General features: G+C 46.9%; 1 protein-coding gene across 1 annotated transcript; it reads left to right on the top strand.

The window, feature by feature from the left end:
• Positions 1-17,046: 17,046 nt before the first annotated feature.
• On the top strand, positions 17,047-19,279 carry HOXC11 (homeobox C11). The gene is made up of 2 exons (XM_027631087.1): positions 17,047-17,722; positions 19,047-19,279. The coding sequence occupies exons 1-2, from the start codon at positions 17,047-17,049 to the stop codon at positions 19,277-19,279; spliced, it is 909 nt and encodes a 302-aa protein (XP_027486888.1).
• The last annotated feature ends 4,137 nt before the right edge of the window (positions 19,280-23,416 follow it).

Below are 23,416 nucleotides of genomic sequence, written 5' to 3' on the forward strand. Positions count from 1 at the left end.
CTGCGGGGTTCGGTGACAATGCAGGAAATTAGGTGGGAAAAAAATCCCTCTCTTTGGGACCCCGCGGTCCCAGGAGCTTGTTGGAGCCGGAGCTCGATGCATCCTCCTCTTCGTGGGGTAACACGAGGTGCGTTTTTTCTCCTGGGCGCTCTTTTCTCGTATAAATGCCACAACAAGAGGAGAATGTGAGAGGTTTTCGAAGGAAATAGAGCTCAGATAGAGAAGACCTGAATCAGGTTAAACCCCTGCAGGTTTCTAGCGAGGATGATGCTTTTTTCCCTCCCTAAAAAGTCCAGCTGACAGGGATGGCCCCGTTTTTAAGAAGAGGTTTTGGTCTTTGGGGCACCAAAGGGAGGGGGGGATCCCTGAAGCCCCTGTCAGGTTTTTTCCCCTTTCAGGGCAATAAAAAGGGGCCTGGAAGGATGCGACGCGTTTTCTTTGTACTTGAACTCGCATTTCCTGGAGGAAAACCCACCAATTTTCCGTATTCCCAGCCGGGTCTGTGTTCGAGGCACTTTTAGGTCGGGGGGGGAAGCGAGACAAGAACGGGTTAGGACAGGGGGGAACAGCAGGTTTAGGACTCGAGGAAGCTTTGCCCGCTTGGAAATTGTAATTTAGGGTTAAAAAATAAGCTAAAAAATAGGGATTTTTATTTCAGGCCGAAGGGGGAGAAGGGGTCGTCGGCACTGCGGCCACGCCGCGCTTTGCTCCATTCGTTTTATATCGGAGGGGGGGGATTAATTTTATTGGCAAAGCAGCGTTTTCTGGGAAGTCTGGACGCTCACCACGTGCTCCCGCTTCCCCGCGTTCATGGTCATGACCAGCAGCGCCGAGGAATGCTTTTATTTACGAGCTGCAAAGGATGGAGCCGACTCCTAAAAAAAAAAAAAAAAAAAATCCCTCCCTGGGCTGGAAGGAGCTTTTTCCTTCAGCTTTATTTCTGCAGGAGAACCCCCCAGACCCTCCTCCCTCCATCCCCAGACCTTCTCCTTCTTCCCCCCCCCCTCCTCTTTTTTATATTATTTTTTTAATTCCCAACCCCGGGAAATGTCACGTCTTTATTTCCTCCCGGTTGTTTTTTTTTTTGCAAAGGATCCCCCCCCATCCCTCCCTCCGCTCCCATCCCCTCCTTCTGGGTGAGGGTCCCCTTTTCGCCCCCTCCTCGCACACAAAAGAGCCGCCGCGGAGGGTCTCGCCCGTGCAATAAAGCCCTGGATGTGTTAAAACGCAAATATGGAGAGTTTCTATCTCTGGATGCTCCGGCCCAACCATGTGCAATGTGGAGGAATGCAATGTCTTGGGGGGGGGGAATGATTTTTTGGGGGGGGGGGGGGATGGGGGGGGGGCGGGGGGGGGTGGTCTTGGCTTTGGGTGCTCTCGGAGGGGTCGAGTTGGCTCCTCGCGGGGGGATTTTGGGGCCCAGCAGCGCGGCGGGGTCCCCCGGGGAGGGTGGAATTCAAGGGGGAGGAAATAAAAAATAAAAAAATAAAAAATAAAAAATAAATAAAGGACCAAACCCAGGCGGGTTTTGCTGAGCTGAGCTCCCAAAAGCCCCCCCGGCCCCGGTGGAGGGGACGGAGGTTGGGGGGGCTGAGGAAGGGGAGAAAGGAGGGTGAGTTACGGTGAGATGTCAGAAATGCTGTGTTGGATTTCAATCCCACCATCCCAAAAAACAAATCAATCCGTTTCGTTATTCTTCACCCACCGAGGGGCTCTTGTATCCCCCGCAAAAAAAAAAAAAAAAAAACCAAAACCCAAAAAAACAAACCAAAAAAAAAAAAAACCCCCAAACCACCTCCCTCCCCAACACAAAAGCCAAGACACCAGCAAGCAACCCCTGGGGAAAAGGCCGAAGAAAGTGGAAAATATATGCAATATTCTCTTCCAGATTGCTTTAAAAAGGCGGCTCGGTGGGATTTCTGTTTGTTGTGTCTGTTCTCCGTGTCCGTGGCATTGTTTTCCCTGCTTGTATCGCCTAGTTTAGGTTCTTTGCCGTTGTTAATCCGCAGCCCTGGCAGTAGAGTCCACATGTAATGGTTCTTACCTCAAGCTATTCTATGTAGGGTCTATGCAAATGTCTGTTATAGCACGTTTTCCGGCTTTATAGAGTCATGTAAAAAGTTGCTTCGCAATAATAATAATAATTAAAAAATAATAATAATGTATTATTATGTGATTTCTTGATAATAAATAAAATTGCCCAAACATCTCCGTGGTGATTTACTGTTTACTATTTAAAATTAAGTATTAAGTCGGAAGGTTAATAAACGAGTAACAACAACAACAGCAAAAAGAAATATATTGGCCAGCGTTGCCTTCTGTGCCTTGTAGATCATCTTTTGGGAAGAAAAAAAAAAAGTAATTAAATGAACGTGTAAAATGCGTTGTAAAAGAAAAAATATCACTGGTTGTGTCTCTCTAAATATAATTAGAAAAATCCTGGGGAAACAAGAAGCATAAGTTAATCCCCGAATTGCTGCCTTAATGAGTTAGACTCGTGCACGTAGCAATAATTGGAAGCAAAACTGGGATCAAGAAGCTTAAATATGGGGCTATTTGGGATTCTTTTGTCTGCGGCGGAGGGGAAGGGGGGGCTGCGCCTCTCCTGGAAGCAGCTCCCTCCCCAGGGGGCCCCCGCGGACATGCCAGGGATGAGGTTCCTGATGGATTTAGGAACCAGAGGAGAGTCCGAGACGTCGCCGGGTCCGACTTTAGGATGGGAAACGCCTCGCGAAAGAGCGGCTCTTAAACTGGAAATATGTGGGGTTGGGGTTGGGTTGGGGCACGCTGGCGCTCGTGGTTGTGGTTATTGGGGTCGTTACGGCGTTTCTTCCACGGAAATTCGCAGCAAAATTCGTTTAACGAGAGGGAAAAAAAAAAAAAAAAAACAAAACAACAACGCAAATAACAACCCAACCCCGTCAGACCAATTTAAATAAATTGGATTATGATGGGCTCGATGTCTCTCTAAGCGGGTATTTACACGGAATGGCTTCGCTGGATTTTCCTTTCGGGGAAAATGCCACGCGCTCCCCGGAGGAAGGAGGGGAGGGGGGGGGAAGGAAAAAAAAAGCTTTTAGGAGATCGATAAAGGATTTTTATGAAAGAAATGCCAAAGGGACCCACGGTGGGGTCTGCGGAGAATCAATGGGGTTTTCCCCTCCCTCGTCCCGGTCGTATCCAGGCCCAGTAAATCCCAGTTCAGCTCACGCCCCAGTCTGGACGCGCTGGGAGTCACTGAGCCTCAACCTCGGGGGGTTCAGAGCAGTTTTTCTGCAAAAAAAAACCCCAAAAACCCCCGCGATTCATAGAAATTAAGATATTTTTCCCCGCTCGCCTTCTCGAACACCAAAGTTATGAGGGTTCATCCAGTCCTGGGATTCATCCAGTCCTGGGATTCATCCAGTCCTGGGATTCATCCAGTCCTGAGCAGTTTCCTGCTTTTTTTCTTTTTTTTTCCCCCCCCCACGAGTTGCTTGATTTGGACAGAGGAGGAAGAAGGCGAAAAGCAAATATTTCTGCAGGAATGGGCCCCATTTCTGCTCCTTCCAGCGGCAAAACCCACCCACCCTCCAGTGAGATTTAAGTTGGGGCACATGAAGCAGCAGCGATTGGGGAAATCTGCAGAGTTTAGGTTTTCCACAGAGCGAAAAATTCACATTTTTTCATGTCGTAGTTCCTTTTTGAACTTTATATTTTAATTTCTTTCCCACTACGCAGGCGCACCCACCCTCCCTTCGCTTCTCCTGCTCCACTTCTACCGCCCAGGCAAAGCCAAGTTTGACTTGTATCCGCTTTTATTTCCCGATTTCTGTGGCCCTGCACCAACCTGGCAGGAAAAAACAGGCAGGAGGAGGAGGAATTACGCCCAACAGGGCCGAGGGCCGTGGAGCGACATAAATTGTAGATATTGTGAGTCGCTTCACCTTGAGCAGGAATAGTTGGATTTCAAAGACATTCAAACACTCACGAAAACAGATAAAACTTATTTATTGCCAGCGAGCCGATTGAACAAATTGTTGCTTCGCCATAAAAATCTGTATTATTCCTGGGCTGGTTTCTTTTATTCGGCCGCGTATTTCATCGCTCCGGCTTCCAAATGAATTCGTCGGCGAGGGGAGAAAACCCCGCGCTCTTTAATTGCGAGGAATATTTCTGCCGCTAATGACAAAGGTCGAGGTGTTATTTCACAGCTACTGCAAAAACCGCAGGAAATATTAACGCGCCAGGGTCCATTTTCGGGATTTATTCCCGTTCCGGCGCTTTCGGTGCGCGCACAAATGTGGGAAATATAATGTGCCAAGTAGGGATTTATTTTTTTCCCCCCCCACCTAGGCCAGAAGATTTGCTCTTGACACCTTCGTGTGGAAGAAACGTCTGATTTCTTTGAACTCCCCCTGCAAAACCAGACCCGACTTAGCCCTGAGCTCGTTTCAAAGCAATTAGGAGCCGCTTTAAGCCGAGTTTAATCAGGCAGCCCGCGAGAAGCGTCGAAAATCGAGGCAGAAAAGCAAAATTCTCTTCTCCCCCTCCTCATTTTCTCAAAACTCCCCTTTTTTTTCTGACCCACGTCGGGCGATTTTACACCCAAATCCAGGCGGGCCCGAGGGGGGGGGGGGAGGATGAACAGAAGGTAAAATAGAAGGAATTAAAACCGGAGGGGAGAATGGGAAGAATTAAAAATTGGGGAGGGGGGAGATCCGGAAGAATTAAAACAGAATGAGAAAAATGGCAGAATTGAAATTTGGGGGGGCAAGAGAAAGAATTAGGAAGGAGGGGGAGAGAAAATAAACCCGGGTCGTGGCTTCGGCCTGGAGGGAAGGGAGCTGGAAACTCTTCTTGTTTTCCTTCGCTACACCCCCCGAAATAAGGAATAAAGGGGCAATAAATGGAGCCAGTAAATGGAGTTTTGGGTCGAGGGGGTCCCCGCGTGGGTGGGGGGTTCGTGGCCCTCGGATTCTGTGTGGGAGGGGTGGGGGGCGGCGGTGGGTGCTGCTGGCACGGGAGGGAAACGAGATCGCTGTTCCATCCCCCGCTGGCAACCCCCCCCCCCCCCCCCCCCCAAAAAAAAAAAAGAAAAAGGCAAAGAAAAGGCAAAGAAAAAGCAAAGCGCCTCCTCCTCGCAGCTGCGTTTTGGAGCTCGAAGGAGCGAGGAGATCAACAATTAAATATAATAATTCCGGGTAAAGTGGAAAGAACGAGTGGGTTTCCCTCTTCCCGTGGCTCAACCCCCGTCCTTTGCCCAATTCCGTGATATATTAACTGCTTGCTTTCCTCCCCCGGGCTCTTTTCAGGCTCATGCCCCCCCCCCACCATCCCCAAACCCAAGAACGCCTCGGTTTGGTTCCGAGTGGGGGGTTCATAAACATAAAATAAACCCGGAGCGGGAATAATTAGCGGCATTTATCAGCGCACGGCCACCCACCCCAGTCCGAAACCTCCCGGACCCCGCCAGAGGAAAATGAAGTACAGGGCAAGTAATTAGCTTTTAAGCAAATCATTTCGCATGGAAACTTATGGGTAAAACCTAATGAAGTGCAGAGCGAGGGGGGGAAGGGAAAAAAAAAGCTTATTTTTTATTGCTTGGTAGGTAGCAAGTAGACACAGCAATATTTTACTGCTGAGAGAATAAATTAATTAATATCTCTGTAGCTTGCAACTCCAATGGCTCCATGGATGGCTGCATTTAAAGGAGATATATGTATCCAGTCTCATCGGTGTTGTTAACAAGAGTGATAATAAAGATGAAAAGGATAAGAAAGATAAAAAGATCGCTCGGGTTGTGCTTCTTACTGCGGGTAAATTACGCGGATTTTCTAATGGCTGCGTCTTGTTGACTCTCGACAAACTCTCTCTCTCTCTCTCTCTTTTTTTTTTCCTTTTTTTTTCCTTTTTTTTTTTAAAGTCAGACTTCATTAAGTGACTTTATTTCCCTGTCCCTCGAATAGGAAATGAAGATACGCGCCCCGAGCTCCCCAATAAATCTCGTATTAACTATCCTCCTCTGCGGCTCGAGGGGAGGGGGGACCTCCCTTCCCCCTGTTTCTGATCCAAAAGTGGCTGGTTTTGAAAAATGAAGCATTTCGTCCGCTTTTGTCAGCGAGGAAATTTAAACTTTCCTCCCCCCCCCCGTGCTCTCCTGGTACCGCGAAAACGAAGGAATCTCGTATCTCCCTCAGTCAAAATAAACCCCGTTTAGCCCCTGGGGGTTTTCCCGTGCCTCAAATCCGCGTTAAAAATCTACCTGTGATTTTTTTTTAAAAGAGAGTTTTGCGCTTTGGTTTTAGGCTTGGCTCGGTCAAGCGCTGCCACGGAGAACCCATAAACCGTGGGGACATCTCATTATAAAAGCGTTGGCCGAAATTAATGTGTTTCAAAGGGGAAAGCGCATTAATATTCAGTTTTGCAGCCACGACGCTCCCGCGGCTCCCGAAGCTCCACGTCGGGCGGGGAAGGTGCCGATAATTACGGAGAGTGTGGAAATTCATTTTATTTTTATGACGGCCCAGTAAACTATTATGAGGTGAGACGAGACGCTGCTAAAGGAGAAAGCGTTTAAAAAAAAAAATTAGGTATGGAAAAGTACAGTGCGAGACCCAAGGCAGCGATGAGGGACCGGTAAATCGAGGAATAAAAGGCAAAAAAAATAAAGTCACGTACGCTTCAAAACATCTCACGGCGGAAATAAGGGCAGAAATATTTGAATAGAAGGTTGGGGTGTTTTCTTTTCCTCCGCTTAAAATTAAATCCGGTGGGGTTTCGAGGGGATCTGCGGGAATAAGGGGGGGGTGTGAACGCCCCGTGGAGTGGAAATGTCCGGGGGTAAACGCGGAGTAAAGTCCGAGTAGGGCACAACTCCCCCTCCTCACCCCCGGCCTGCCCCAAACCCACCAATTCCTCGCGCCCACCGCTCGTTTTTTGGGGAGGTTGGGGGGTTTCCCTTTGGATTTCCCCCCCCCCCCCCCCCCCCTCCCCCCGCAGCTCTTTACCCCTCGTTCCCCTGCCCCGAAAAATTCCCACATTTCCAACTGGCAGCCAAGAGCCCGAACATTGACTTTATGGGTATTTAAACCAACCATCTTCATCTGTAATTGTGGATGAAGAGTATTTATTGCTCCGGTGGAGAACTAGAGATATAATTATCTCTTTATAGAGAGACCCTGAAATAAAACATCTGTCTCCCCCCCCCCCCCCGACACACACAAAGGCGGCTCAACGCCGACAAAGTTTCACATCTGCACAAGCACTTCTTTTATTATTTTTTTCCCCCTTTTCTTTTCACCAAAAATACGTTTATCCAAATCCGGACGATCCTCTCCTCAAAGTTTTTTAAAAAAAAAAAATCCTCCCAACCCCACGGAACGGCTCTGCCAGGGATTTCACTTTATTTATTTTTATTTTTATTTATTTTTATTTTTATTTATTTTTATTTTTATTTATTTTCTTTTTATTTTTAAACGGGGCTAAAGAAAAATACTTCTTTGCAAAGAGGAGCCGCGTTGGCTGCAGAGGTTCCTTGTTGTCTTTTTTATTTTTCTTTTTTACAGTGGAAAAGGGATTTTGAGGAGGATTTGGGGGGGAAACTGTTGAGGAAAAACGCACTGCGGGATTTTTTCGGTGCCTGTTTGGAGGCCGGGAGGGGATGTGGTCGAGGGGATGTGGTGGGATGAGAGGGGATTTCTCGGGGAAGACGGAGCGAGACAGAAGGGTCCGATCGACTATAATCCGGATTTATTTATTTTATTTATTTTTGGCAGGATAAATTTGCTTTCACCCCCCTCTCCCCATCTCCCTCCAAACCTGCGAATACGTTTCGGAAATTTTTATTTTTTGGGAAAGGTTTTGGGGTAGGAGCCTCCCAGCATTTCCCTCCGTCCCTTAGTGTTTGTGGGGAGTTTTTTTAAATTTAATTATTTTACTTTTATTATTTTTATTTTTCATTGTTTCTTTGTTTCATTTTTTAAATTTTTAATTCTTTTTTCTTTACTCTTTATTCCTTACCCTTCCTTTTCTCTTATTTTCTTTTTTTTTTTTTTTTTTTTTTTCTTTTTTTTTTTAAATTTTTAATTTTTTTTAATTTTTTTTTTTTTTTAACGTTTCTTTTCCTTTCTTTTTCCCCCTTTTTTTCCCGGGATTTCCGCGCTGCCCGCGGGAGGAGCCGTCTGGGGCTGCCCGTCTGGGTGGGCGGGGGCCGCCCTCGCAAAGTGAAGGTCAAGTTAAGCCTCCAAACTCCCCTTTCGCGGCCCGGCCGCGCTGCTCCGCCGCAGCCCCAAGGCAAAGCCATGGGCGACCACCTTTATTTTAATTAAACCCCCTTTTCCCCCCCCTCCAGGGGCAGAGAGAGGAGCCGAACGCTGAAACAACCGAAGGACAGGTCGAGTCTCTGGAAGCTTTTCCTCCGAATCTTGATTTTTTTCATCCTTTCTCCGCCACCGAGCCGGACTTCAGAGACTTCAAACAAGGTCTTTCCCCCCTTTTCTCCTTTTTTTTTTTTCTTTTTTTCCCTTCTTTTTTTTAAGCACATTCCCCCCCCACCCCTCCCTGCCTCCCTTTCTCGTCTTTCCCCAGCAAGATGCAAACCCGTCTGCCGCGGAGGAAATTAAACATCATAAAGAAAAGCCCAATTAAGGTTTAATGTCCGAACGTTACCATTTCCTCCAGAAAACAATGAAGTTCGCTCGGTAAGGAGAGAGGCAGAAGGAAGGAAAGAAAAGGGGGTGGAGGGAGGAAGGGAGGGGGGCAGAATATTTCGTCTCCAAGAGGGGGAAAATTAGACATAGAGGGGTAATCCTTAAATAAAAAAGGGGCGGGGGGGTGAGGTGGGAGTGGGGGATATTTGGGGTTAAGCAAAACTCCTCTGCTGTGCTGGGAGATGGGGAACAACTGGGTGAAATAATGTGGATTTTAATGCCGGTTTCCAGCTGATTTCTGCTCATATTGGACTTTGGGGAAAAGGCCCGAGCGGGGGGGAGGGAAAGGGGGGGAAAGGGGTTAATGTTAAATGAGCGATAACGCGGGGAAATGGGGTGAAAAAGGGGGGATCGGGAGCGAGGGGGGGGGATAAAACCCCCGAGTCCCTTCACCTTGCGCTGAGTCCCGTCCTCGTCCGTCCCCTTTCTCCTCACCCCACACGGCGCCGGTTTCACCCCGAACCTTCGAGCTGAGGAAAAGAGGGGGGTGGGGGGAAATCCTAAAAAAAAGGAAATAAAAGGGTGAAAAGAGGCAAAATGGGCAAGGGAGAGCGAAAATACCCCCCAAAATAAGGAGGGGGAAAGCCAACCCGGCTCACCCCAAGTCACCCGAAGGCGCTCGGGCCGTGGGAAAAGGGCAGGAACAGGACAAAGCTCGGCCGGGAGGGGACTTTGGTCAGGTCCGGGGTTGTGTCTTCGCGGCCACTTTCACCCCCCGAACCCCGAATCCCCCCCGGCAGCGGAGACCCCCCGATATTCCCTGGGTTTGGGGAGGTTTTTCGCTCTTTGTTTCTCTGGGAAGGGGGCAGCTCGTGGGGTTGGGGGGCGACGGGGACGCGCTGAGGGGTGGCAATGGGATCACTCCCAACTCCCCCACTCCCCAAAAACACCGGGAGAGGTGGGAAAAAAGTCTCCACTTCTCCTTATTTCCCTCTCCCGCGAGTAAACACCGACAAATATCCCCCTGATTTTCAGCCTTGGGGTCCCGCCGAGAGGGTAAAATGAGAACCGAGCGCCCATCACGGGCGGGTGTGGAAGGAGATCCGTGCCACAGAGGCGCCGATTTTACAGATATTTGCGAACCATGTCGTTATTTTAGGCAAATCTGGGCCCTGCGGGACGGAAATCCGCGGAGATATTCAATCAGAAGGCGCGAGTGCGAGGTAACAAGGAATAAAGGTGCGTGTTTCTGGGGTAAGAGCAAATCGCTTCATGCTTCTGAAGGGATACCACGGCTCTACACTCACATTTTTTCCAATAAATGTGGAAAGAGAGGAAGAAAAAGGGAGAGCGAGAGACAGAAGGGAAAAAAGAAAGAAGAAATAATAAAATAATAAAAAAAAACCCCACACGGGGAAGGACCAGAAGGAGAGGTTAGAGAAAAGTCCCATCATTTGACCGATTTTTAATTCATAATTTATCTGCTTTCAATTCATGAAGTTTTTAAAGCCGGTGCCTTATTAAATGAGAGCTCCGGCTGCATTAATTTAGATCTATATTCATTTCAACCGACCCTGGCTGCACCAACAAATTTCTCCACCTTCATCCCCCAAGGAAGAAAAAAAAAAGATGCCAACATAATTTTATTATTATTATTATTATTCTGGGAAGGGATAAAAGATCTGAGGGGGGAAAAAAAAAAACCAAACCCACCAAAAACGTATCTAAAAGAGATTTCCGTGCCCGAATCCCTCTGCTTCTCCAACAGAAGATGAGAGATGGGTGGGGTTTTGCACGAAAGGGTGAATTTTGTGGGCGAAGGGTCGCGGTGAACGGGGCAAGGCAGGTACATCCACGGGCTCCAGAGGTAGATGGAGGAGGGAGGAGATCCAGGTTATCCCTTCCCCTCCTTCTCCGGCAGCATTTATCTTCTCAGGGGCTGGAAACACGCTTGGAAAATGTCACCCCGCGAAGCAGCTGAAGGATTTTGTTTCGTTTTATTCTGATTAATGCGGGGATGGCCCAGGGAGCCCCAGCGCCGTCGCGCTCTCGATGGCGAATTATTGAAGTTTATCCCCATAAACTCTGGAGATCCGGCTTTGATCAATGGTTGTCTGAGGGAAACACATCTCGGGGTGGAAAAAAAAAAAAAAAAAAAAAGATATGAAAAAAAATAAAATAATAAAAAGAGAGGCTTGCGGGAGCCAAAGTATTAAAGTGCAATACTTGGAAATGATTTCCTGAGTATTTAAGGATTAAGCACCACGCATGTGAACGTGTGTGCGGTTTGAACCGGGCTGGGGGAGGATTAAACGCCCACATTCTATCCCGAACCTCGCATTTCGGGGCTATTTCGCCGATAAATGGGCGACCCAACAGAAAACACATTTTCCCTGCCACAGTTTCCGACTTTTTACGCGGTTTTGCTCGTTTTAGTGGCGCTGCTGAAGTTATCAAGAGGCGACGTCTGGCGAATAAAGGATTATTTGATTTAAAAGGTTCGAGTGTGTTTTATGCGTGTTCCTTTGTGTTTAAATCGGTGTTTTTAGAGGTTTGGAGGAGGGGAGAAGAGGGGAAAGGGGGGGTGGAATAGAAATAGGTGTCGCTTAACGAGCTCTCTGTGCTTCCTGTCTCCTCCAAGCCGAATTTCGCAGCGGCTCGCTGTGAAGTTTTACTCGAATTCCCCAAACCTCGCCGCTTCCCGGGCTTCAGCAGCTCCCGGGCAGGGCGAAAGAAAGTAAATAAATAGATGGAAACACTCGGGCATTGATATTGCCCCGGTCTCGGCTGCGGAGAAGGTGGGGAGGGACCCGCGGCCGGCGAGAAAATCCCCCGGAGTGGGAAGGCCGCTGGGTGAAGTGTGACTTATATTGGTTATTATTGAGCCCAACTCTTCTTAGCGCCTCCGCGGCATCACTTCCAGCCCAATCCGACACCCGCCGCACATTTTTAGCCCAGACAGTCCCAGCCTCGCCTGCGGTTGGGAAGCATAGTTCGAGCGGCTTTTATCTTGATTAAGTCCACATGATTTTGAACTTGCAGCTCAGGTCTAGAGAGATCTAAGTGAAATTTTTTCCCCCCCCTTTCCCTTTGAATTGTTCGCAGCTTATATATAGTTTTTCTTTCTCAGCCCTGGCGTCCGTCCAGTCGAATTTATCTCTGCCATTTGGGGACAGTAATATTTTCCAAGCGCTTCCCACTTGTAGCTATTGTCTCTCCCTTCAGATTTCCCGGACACGGGTGCGGTGTCTTGTAATCTGTTTACTGGCCTGACTTTCCTCTCCTTCCCTTTTTTATTTATTTTTTTTTTTAGATGTCCATCTGAGGAAGTAACACCGCCGTGGAAGGGAGGGAAAAATCACTTGGAGAACATCTGATAGGCCAAAGTCATGAGACATCAGAAGTCGGAGCCTCTTTAGCAGAAGCGAAGCTCATCCCCGCAGCTGCCGGGAGATGCAGCTGCTAAAGAAGCGCCCTTTTTTTGCACCCACTCGCGACGCGTCCGCAGCTTTTTGCCCTCCCCAAACCCGCGTTTTCCCCCCCAAAAGCAGGAGGCAAAAACAACTCTGCTCAACTGGCTGAAATAGGGAAAGATTCAGGGTCTAAATTATGCCTCAGATATCTTGAGTAACCCTGAGTAACGTGCTAAGCCAGGTTGGTATCAAATCTATTCTCTTCTATTTTTTCCTTCTCTTTTTGTTGAGGTTTTTCCTTTTTTTTCCCCCTTTTTTTTCCCCTCCCTCCCTTCCAGGCAGCGGTTTTCCTACTGTACGAGCTCGGACAAAGGCTCCTTTATGGCAAACACTCTACAAAAAAAGTTTTTGACCCAGGTTGGGAGGGTGGTAACGAATTTACATGGCCTTCAGATAACTCCAGCTCAGGGCTGGGAGGGAAAAAAAATCATATCTTCTCTCCCCAGTGGCAGGGAAGAAGAAGAAGGAAAAAAAAAAAAAAGAAAATACGAATGATTTATAGAGAAGAGTTCAAGTGCAGGATTAACCTAAATCAAAATATAACTTCAGATGTTTACACAGCTCAGCTAAAGCCAACTTCCACAACTCCGAGTTTTTGATTTCGGTACAATCGCTGCAATGTTTTTTTTCTGGTCTCGAACATCCCCTTAAAATTCCTGTTAGTAACGCAAAACACATCTCCCGAGCCTCGAGCCGCTTCGCCTGCTGAAAACGCTGTTAAACGTGTTAAGTGTCCGCATTATATCAGGCAAACGAGAGCGGACTCCGGAGCAAAAAGGGGGGTTGGTGGACATTTTTTTACCTTCCACTTCGCTTTTGCTTTTTCCTGCTGGGGCGGTTTGGGTGGGGAGAAGCCTCCGGTGGAGGTGCCAGGCTGCGAGTGGGTATTTCGATGTAGGACCGGAGAACAGGCACGAGGAGCTCGGGGCTGCCGCCTCCTTTTCTCCTTCTCCTTCCCTCTGGCTGAGAAATAACTCAAAAAAGGAGTTAAAAAAAAAACCCCAAACCACCCACCTTCTGGATGGGGCAGTTACATCTTATACGCACAGTCCTCTCAAAAATCAACAAAATCAGACCCTTCCTCCCCCTTCTCAAATCCCCCTGGATGTTTTTTTCCCTTCCAAGGGCACAAACGCAGCTTTTCTTCATTTTTTTTTTTTCCGCCCCCTCCACACTCTGACTTTCCCCGTTCCGTAGGAAACGAAGGCAGGGTTTAAAAAACGAAGGGATCGAAGCTTTCTGGGTGCTTTCAGGTTATACCTTAGAGTTATTTGTCCTTCTTTTTTCCCCCTCCTTTTTTTTTTTTTTCCTTTTTTTTTAAGGGCAACCAAAAGGAATGCGAGCCGCCGGCCTCCTTCCGTTTTATGGTGGTCACTTTGGTGGTCAAATTCAAGTGCTGTGACTCCACAGCTGCCTCTTCTCTGCTTCCTCGCAGGAAACAGCCAAATCCCACCCTTTAAACCGGGTTTAAAACCCCAAACCGACACCGGGCTTTGGTTCAGATGTATTTACCTACGCGGGGCAATAAATTATTCCCGCACCTCGAGGAGAGACGGCGGGGTTTGTGCCACACGGGTTTTTGTTGGTCGCTCTTGTGGGTGGTTTTGGGGTTGTTTGTTTTTTTTTTTTGGGTTGTGCGCGCATTGTTTTGGGTTGAAGGTGCTGCAGGGGTGTTGGTTTTTTTGTTGTTTTTTTCAAGGACACGCTCTAATTCCTCCTCTGGATGCAAAGCTTGGCGCCTAAAGCCTCCTATGGAATCCAGACTGGAAAAAAAAACCACACACACAACAAAAAGACGTGTGTTTTAGAGCCTTTCCCCTTTTAACCGGAGGGAGAAGATGCTCCGCGCAGGTCGCAAACAGGAGGGAATTGGGAAAAAAATAATTACGCTCATAAACAATCGCTTAACATTATTAGTTTGTAGTTAGTATTAATACTGGTCCATAAAAAGCCAAGTTAAAAGATCGCTGACACTTTAATTAAAAGTTTTGCCCAAAACGACGTCCGAGCCATAAAAAAAGGCGGATTACAAACCTGAAGAAATCCATCTCAGCGGCCAGAGTTCCTGCCCCTGTTTTTATATATTTATTTATATATATATATATATATGTATTCATCAGCCAAACGGTGCATTAGAGAGGAAAACACGTCTCATTTCGCAATTACGGACATATTTATATGTGTGTTCATCTCTCTCTCGCCACACAGACGCATTCAGAGACACTCACACGCCCCGATCCCTTATAAAAAGGGTTTTATGAGAACGGCTCTTTAAATAGAAAACACCGAAGCCAGGGAAGGGTGGGAAATCCAGAAATTAATGAGAATAAATGGTCGGGAACGCGTCGTTTCACTCCGGGGGTGAGGAAGGCTCAAAGTGAGGAAGAGCAAACAACCTGAGCATGGGAAGCCGCCATGTTTCCCTTCAAGAATTCCTAATAAACGCCTCAAAATCCGCCGGATTCCCGGCGCAGTTTGGAAAGCTCTGCTGAAATAACCCACTTTAGTTTTAGCTCAGGGACCCCGGAATCCCTCGCTCTCCTCTCGCCCCCAAGGTGCGGACTCGCGGGGCCGTTTTCTCACGTGAAAATCAACTTCCCCCCTCCTCCTCCTTTCCCTGAATCGCCAGAAAATTTCAGGATATTTATATATATACTTTTTTTTTTTTTTATCGGGGGTTGGAACCTCTGCCCCGTTCCTCGAGGTGAGTTTTTTCCTCCCCGTTTCTCCGCGTCCACCTGGGAATTAAACAACCTCCTTGGATAAAAAAAAACAAACAACAAACCAACAAAAGTGCAGGTTGGATGAGAGCAAATTAAATAAAATGGGATAGAGAGAAGCGATGTGATGGAGGAGCTGCCCAGGGATGCCCAGTTCCAGGAGGGGCATCCCCGAGCAGGGTTGGGACCCCCTGATTCTCCTTTTTGGCGATTTGGTTATTTTCGGGTGCGTTTCATGTATTATGGGTTTGTTTTTTTTTTCTCAGGGAGGAAAGCGAACCCACGGCAGCCGTCGAGGCTTTTTCTGCTCCTGACTCCCAGTGCCCTAAAGCTGAGATTTGCCTTTTTTCCCCTTCTCGTTCTTTGAATTTGCAGCGACTCGATTTGACAAGATCCCCCCCCTAAAAGCATCTCCCTCGCTCCTGGTGCGTTAGTTTTATTCGGAATATTCAACCCAACACCAAACAGATCCCAGCGCAGGGTTCAGTTCTGCTTTGCGAGCGGCCAAATCAAGATTTTCATTTAATCTCTCCTTTTTTCTTTCTTTTTTTTTTTTTTTTTTTGGTCTCCGTTTTAAAACGGAGAATAAAGAGGGGTGGGGGGGGAAATACCTGGGTGGCATCCTACGAGGAAAAGGGTGAAAAAGGGGGATTCGCTGCAATATTTCCATCTGTGGATGAAAGCAGCCGCCTCTGCCCCGCAGGGAAACGTTTCCCACCTCAGGCAGACGATTCCCAATCCAGGTGAAAACCCGATTAGCGCCCAATTGTTGCGGGCGATTTTGTCCCCTCGGGGCTGTTTGAGGGCGGTGGGACAACCCCGACGTCGTTTCAGGTGCACCTTTCCAGTGGGTTCTGCGGAAGAGAATCTTTTTGTTCTCCCACATTCTTTCGCTGCCGGACAATTCTTTGCAAAACTCTCGAAATATCTGGCAGCGCTTGAGTACCTCTCTCTGATTTTTTCGGGTCAAAATGCAGCAGGACAGAGAAAGAGGAGGCTGCCGGAGCGCGGGATGGAAGACAAATGACTTTAATAAGAATATCTTTTTTAATTCAGCTGGCAGAATAAACGATGAGAGTATTGCTGAAAGTACATTCATTGATCGACAATAAACAATTGCATTAAATATTCAATATGCCCCTCTTACGCAATAAATATTTAACCAAACGTTAAAGGAGGTTTTCGAATATTTATTAGACGCTGACTTAATTCATTTGTTCTATTCCTTGATATATCGCTGGTTCGATATCAAAAGTCGTTAAGCCGGGCCTGCTTTAACTTTAAAGTTGGAAACTTCACGCGGTCCCTGTCACTGCTCAACTGGAATATTCTCCATAAAGCACGTCAAGCCGGTGATGTAGAGTTGATGTGCACATTGAGATCAACATAATTAGCGTATGTTAGAAGCTTGTTAATTAGCACCAGCCCCCTCGCTCCCAGATAGAGAGACGGAGAGGGATTGACTTGTAATTCAGCAGCCCGGAATCGCTGCGGATTCCCGTTTGTTGGGAAAGGTTGGAAAACTTACTTCTGCACCTCCGGCGATTTTATTGAGCTACCTACAGCCTATCCAGGAACACGTCTAAGGATAGAAACAGCCAGAATAATAGATTATAATAATCAGCGTAATTAAAATATTTTAAAAAAGAAAAGGCTGGAAAAATACTATTCGAGCTCCCTTAGACCCTCCCTCTCCCCCCCCTCCTCCCCAGCCCGAATCGCCCCCACCCCATCTCCAAACCCTGCTGAAAGGAGCCAGCGGAATCCAAATAGGAAGGAGAGGAGGGGAAGGAGAGAGAGAAAAAAAAAAAAAAAAGGCAAGGAAGAGGGGAAAAAAAAAAAAAAAAAGGAAAGGGGGGGGGGAAAAAAAAAAAAAAAAAGGAAAAAAAAGCAGCAAGTTCCCAAGCCAACCCTTGTACTTGTTCTGCTGTGGATGCTCGGAGGGGTGTGCCTTCAGGAAAATGAATACAAATCTGCAATTGATTTTCATAATGTTTCTGCGGTGTTTGCAAACCAATCGTTTGAACCTCTGAGATCTTACCTAAGTGAACCACTCCTACGCATCTAAGTGCTCCAAACTGATATATGACAATATCTACTTTGGATCACGTGTCCTCCGGAGCGACTAAGACGGATCGCGCGTCATCTCGCCTTCCCAAATTTTTTCCCCTCCGCGCGTCGGATCCAAAACATCTTAGCTATAGGAGCAAGAAAAGGAGAAAGATGTTTAACTCGGTGAACCTGGGCAACTTCTGCTCCCAGTCGCGCAAGGAGCGGAGCGCCGAGTTTGGAGAGAGGGCAGGTTGCGCTTCTAATCTCTACCTCCCCAGCTGTACCTATTACGTCCCCGAATTTTCAACTGTGTCATCTTTCTTGCCACAGGCCCCCTCTCGCCAAATCTCCTACCCTTACTCCACCAACCTCTCGCAAGTGCAGCCCGTGCGAGAGGTCTCCTATGGTCTAGACCCCTCGAGTAAATGGCACCACCGAAGCAATTACGCCTCGTGTTATTCCGCAGAAGATCTGATGCATAGAGAGTGCATCCCGCCTTCCACCATGACCGAAATGCTAATGAAAAACGAGAGCGTGTACAGCCACCACCACCCCAGCTCCAACCACCCGGCGTCGACGGGATTCTACACCAGCATGAACAAAAACACTGTCCTGCCCCAAGGCTTCGACCGCTTCTTCGAGAACGCCTATTGCGGGGCGGAAAACCCGAGCGAGACCTGCCTGCAGAAGGGCGAGGGCAAAGTGGAGGCAGAGTCCCAACCCCACGCGCTGTCATCCCGCGGAGAGCAAGGTATAGACCCGGAAGATGAGGAGGAAAACACAAACCCGGGCTCTTCAGCCTCGTCCGCTTCTGTCACCAAGGAAGGAAGCAAAAGCAGCAATTCGAGTAGGTAGAGCAGTAAATGGAAAGGTTAAGGGACTAGCCCGTGTGTTTTGTCGGTCAAATTTTATGTGGAGTTTTATAAGCATTCAAAGGATTTTATTATAACCTACAAAGCTCTTTCTTCCAACGAGAAGAATTTTTACGATGGGAAAAGCTCTTTGAAAAAAATGGAGATGTTAGGCGCAGACACAGTATCTTAGAGTCTGTGAAATTTTAAAAGCACACCGTCGTGACAAATATTAACTTTGATCATGAACTTACATGAGCATTTTAAAAGGATTTGGTCCCGGGTTGCTGAGGGTAAAAGGCAATTGGGCAGAACACTACTTTAGCTGCCTGGGCTTTCTTTCAGGCATTAAGATGCATGCGGAATGTTTGGGGCAGCTTTTTGAGTGGTTTGTTGTGTTTCTTTCTTTTTTTTTTTTTTTTTTTAATATATAATTAAAACTGTCTGTCGAGCCTCCTCTCTCGGGGGAGGTGCAGCGCTGAGGGAGAAATCCGCCGAATTCGCAGGCGAAGGGGAGAGTTTCCTTCCACTTTGCTCTTTAAAGTGGCGTTTTTTCTCCCCCAAGCCCGGCGGAGCGTTGAGCTTTTGTCAGGAAGGGTTTTTACTTACGTGGTGGTTTCTTTGGGGTCTTCTGGGTTGGGGAATATCTCCTTTTTTTTTTTTTTTTTTTTTTTTTCCCGCACGCACTCACATTTCCTAGGCGGTCTCGGAGCTCTTTTAAAGGCTGAATCCAAAGGCAACTTTGCAAGTTCGCGTTCAGCGTGGGGCTCTTTTGGGAAGAGGGGAGGGTTGTTTTGTTTCCCTATTTGCTTTCGTGATGCAAGTCCCCCTTTTGCAGCTCAGATGCGAAGTTCTCTTTGACTTTGATTCCTTTTTGCGTGTGTGGCGAGGACTGGAGTTAATCAGAAACTTATGCGGAACACAATATCTCGTTCCCCTAATTCCAACCTTGCTCATGCTGTTTCTATACAGATAACAGATTTGCAGCTGAGCGTGGGTTGTTTTTTCCCCCCCTCCAGCCTCCCTAAACTCTGCTCCAGCAGCGTCCTGCCTCCCCTCCCAGGCCGGGTTTTAGCTTTTTTAAAAAAAAACCGGCCGATCTGCACCCAAAATGTCTGCATGTGAAACGTCTGCCTCGAGCCCGGGGCGGTGGGGAAATAATTCCACCCTTCAGCCCCTGTGTAACCTCACCTCTGCTGCCCCTAACAATGGGCTGAGGGGATCTCCCCCTGCATTAATAATTGGAATTATTAAGCTGTTTCTATCCCTCTGATGCTGCGTTTCCTCAGGATATTTACCCTGCCTTCTGGTTCTTTTAAGGTGCTCCCAGAACGAGGAAGAAGAGATGCCCCTATTCGAAATTCCAGATCAGAGAGCTAGAGAGAGAATTTTTCTTCAATGTCTATATAAACAAAGAAAAAAGGCTCCAGTTGTCCAGGATGTTAAATCTCACTGACCGACAGGTTAAAATTTGGTTTCAGAACAGAAGGATGAAAGAAAAAAAATTAAGCAGAGACCGCCTGCAGTATTTCTCTGGAAATCCCTTGTTGTGAACATCTTTTGAAATCCCCTCTGCTGGTGAAGTGTCCGTGTCTCGAGGAGGAACAGTTGCGAGCATGGGTTCGCCCTTTGCGTCGACAAAGCAACCTCAAAAGTTTAAACCTTTTCATATTTGTATGTCTGGGGCAGCGCTGAGTAACAAAAGGAGAGAGATTTTCTTTCAGTTCCCGATTCAAGGACTTGAATTCCACGAACGTTTAATTTAACTTTTTTTTTTATTATTATTTTATTTTTGGTCCTTTTTCTTTCTGTCTTTTTTTTTTTTTTTTTCCCTCCTGAACAGGTTGGGATTCCCTTTGATTTTTGCCCTTTTTTTTATATATTATTATATTATTATTTTTTTATTGTTATTATTATCCTTTAGGCGCCCCTGTCCGTTTGAATAAATCGCGGTGCTGTGTTACTACCACGGTGATTTCAGTCTGCAGCTGTGTTATCACAAGAGCGGCCAAAGTCTCCCTGTAGGATCAAATCACTTCATGTGGGGTGAGTGTGTGTGTGTGTGAAGGACACACGGACATGTGTGTCCTCCCGTGTGTGTGTGTGTGCGCATTCACACCCCCTCTACTCATCCCTCTTCCAAGAAAAATCAATATTTCCACCTCCTCCGTCTAAAAATATATATATATACACGCAGATCTACGGAAGTGTGTGCGTATATATCCACTTATATCCATCTGTGTGTTCTCTCCAGTCTCATTTCTACATTTGGAGTCGGGAGTTGTTGGTGGTGGGGAAATCCTTTCAATAAAAAAAAAAAAAAAAAAAAAAAAAAAAAAGGAGACGAAGAACAAGAGGGAAAAAAAAAAATTAATCCTGAAAAAGACTAATAATTAAAAATAAAATAAAATTCTTTGTGTATGTAAAGTGAGTCCCCGGGACACTCTGTGAAATTCTGTGGCAAAATAAAGACATTGCAAGCTGTTCTACATTATGATTTTATTTGACCATTTTATTAGAATTTCCCCTCTTAAAAGCCTCTTTGCGGTCATTGTGGTGTGGGTTTCTTCCCTCGGAGTTTAAATACCTGAATGCATATCAGAGATCTCATCATCCATATTCATGGGGCTCGCTGCAATCTGCTCTAACAGGGCCGGGATTAATCGGAAACCTCCACCTTGGAGCCCACGTTTGGTGGGGAGTTCATTGTATTCAGCAGCGACCTGAAATTTATAGGATTTTTCTTGGCCCAGTAATCCTCCTCTGAATTTGGCTCCAGATGTCTTTCGCTGTTTTCCGGTTGTAGTTAATCTCTCTTTTTTTTTTTTTCTTTCTTTTTTTTTTTTTGCGTCTTCACCAGAACGAGTTATTAGTCTCCTTTTTAAAAAAAAAAAAAAAAAAATAAAATAAATTAGAAATGAATGAAACTGGAATTCCACGAGCTGCGTTTCCGTGAGTCAAGGATACCTTATACCCCGCGAAGCACAAATGCAAAGTCAAGTCCTTAAATTCCTGCTTAAGGAAAACAAGTTCAACTCCCAGGCACGGGGCAGAAAGTGATTTTTTTTTTTTTCTCCCCCCCCCCCCCCCTTTCTTTTGCACAATTGACTTTTCCTCGCGGTGGCCGAAGGCGACGCGACGTTGTGGAGGACAAAGGAGCGCCGAGGATGCCGTTGGTGATGCGGGGCATGAATTTGGTGTAAATACCACAATTTTGGGTTTGTTTTTTTTTTTAATTTGGGGGGAAGAAGGGTTTTTAGGTTCGAGGTTTCCGATGGAGATTCTCTCCCGCTTTCTGGTGCGATTGTGCACATGGAGGAGGTCGGGGGGGGGTGGGTGAGATAAAACCCCCCCAGCAGCCAAGAAAACAACACATTATTATATTCCCATCCATCCAGCGCGTTCTTGTAAAATTCTCATCCTTGCTTTTAAAGACAGAATGAAAAAAAAGACAAAAAAAAAAAAAAAAAACCAAACCAAAAAGAAAACCCTTTGATGGTGTCTTCTGATTTTATTTGACAGCGATAGGGAGGGGGGAAAATTTGATAAACCCGCAAAAATGCTCCTCGTTCGCACCATCCCGACACCCCCTCACACCCCCCCCGCAATTAAATCCAAACCGACTGCGAGCTTTCGTGATAGACCCGTCCTGGTTACGCCACGAGATGAGCTTGAAAGGATGTTAAGAGGGATGTTTCTCATTAGAAGAGTGGGAAAGGGAAGGGGGAAGAAAAAAAAAAAAAATCCGGGTGGATGGCAAAAGGCTCCTTTATTTTCTTATATTTATTTCTGCGAAGACCGAGAGCCTGAAAGGACGCTCGTCCCGGGCCTAAAACCTCGCCTAAGATTTATATTCAATAAACCGGGCGTGAGGAGGGGGATTTTTTTTTTTCTCTTCTTTTTTGCGGGTGAAGAAGTAAAACAGACAAGACGAAGAAGGTCGGAGCCATCTTCCCGGCAGATGGAGCGGCGCGGAGAGACCCGCCTGAGGAGGGGGCTTCTCCTCCAAAAAACCCCCCCGAAAACGCCCCAAAAAAAGCACCTTTCTTTAATGAGTGTTTGCCAAACCTTCCCAAGGTTAGGAAAAGCAAAGAGAGGTGCAATAAGGTGAATATCGGGAGGTCAGAAGCGGCAGTTAATGCTCCGTAACAGCAGCGGCTGTCCGGACAAAAGCGCCCAGTCTAGACATTGTAATAAAGACTGCAGCACTAAACAGCTTAATTTTTCTTAATTACCCCGTCTGGCTAAAAGGAAAAGACTTCCGCAGTAAATAGTAAACAAATAAGGGAGTCTTGCCCAGGGAATTTTCCCCCCCCCCCTCTTCCCTCTCTCCCCCCTCCTTCCCTTTCTCTCCCCCCCCTCCCCAGCTCCTTTTCCAAGGCTCCAGTTCAACTGCAGCACAATGAAACTGTAGGCCTAGTTCAAAGTTTTCGCGAGCTAAAATGGAATGCCAGTTGTAAAATCCAAGTTTATAGACCATGTGGGGCTTTACAGCAGCATTAAGCATCAGTGCCATGTAGGAAAAGGGCTGTTAATGTTCTGGGGAGGGAGGGGAGGGGGAGAAGGGGGAGGACGGGGGGGCACCGAAGATGCTTTGGGTGCCACGACGGGGGAGCGGAGGAGCAGAGCGGGGTCGGGACATTCGTATCTGGCCAGCGAGCACCTCCGGGGAGGGGGACGGGAGCGGCCAGGGTCCTGCTCCCATTTAAACGCCAAAAAAAAACCCCCCCAAAAAGCCAAAAATTGTCCTTTTCCGAGGCGGGCCGAGGGATGCAGGGGTGGGAGCGAGACCCACAGGAAGAAAAATGTGAATATATGATGTCTTTGAACTTCAATAAAGTCAAGTCCATCACCTTTAACCTTTTTGTAATAAAGCGGAATCAGAGAGGGTCGCGGCTCCGCCCCCAGGGAGCCCCGGGAGGGGGGTCGGCCTGGGGGGGGACCCCCACATTTTTCCCCTGGAAAAAAAAAAGAAACAACCAGCAGAACCACCCCACCCTCTAATTTTGAACCCCGCGTGGCGTTTATGACGTTTAATATTTAACTCAGCCGCGCAGCATTTAATGCATCTTCGGAGCGGGTTTAACACACACGGCGCACCCGCTTTATTATTGTTATAAAACTTTTGATATCTTAACGCATGAAGAGTTTTTATAACTTTGTTTGGCGTAAAAGTTTTACAAGTTTTTTTTTTTTTTTTTTTTTTTTTTTTTTTTTTTTTCCCCCCTCTTTTTTTTTTTTTTTTTTTTTGAATTCCCACCACGCGTTTTGGCTTTTCCATCAACTTTATCCCTAACCTTGGATGTCCGTCACAACAAAGCCGCCCTCATAGGCTGGGAAGCTCGCTCTGGGCTCTGCGTTAATGACACCCAGACTAATTACAAAAGGCCTTTCCATGTGACGTACAAACACTCCAACCCAACCTGTTTCCTATCGCTCCCTGCATTTCATACACAACATATTGGAAGCAGCTCTGGGTGACTTTGTTGTGAAATATTGCAGAGTGAGAAGGAGGAGAGGGCCCGGCTTCTAATTGGCTTCTTGAGGGATAATAATGGTCACTTACGTTGGCTTCTAGACAAAGAAAATTAATTCTTAAAAGAGAAAAGAAAAGAAAGAAAAATAAAAGAAAGAAAAAGAAAAGGAAGGGAAAAGGGAAGGAAAGGAAAGGAAAGGAAAGGAAAGGAAAG

The sequence above is a fragment of the Corapipo altera genome, unplaced genomic scaffold (assembly GCF_003945725.1).
Source record: "Corapipo altera isolate COAL_440 unplaced genomic scaffold, ASM394572v1 208, whole genome shotgun sequence".
Classification (NCBI taxonomy): domain Eukaryota; kingdom Metazoa; phylum Chordata; class Aves; order Passeriformes; family Pipridae; genus Corapipo; species Corapipo altera.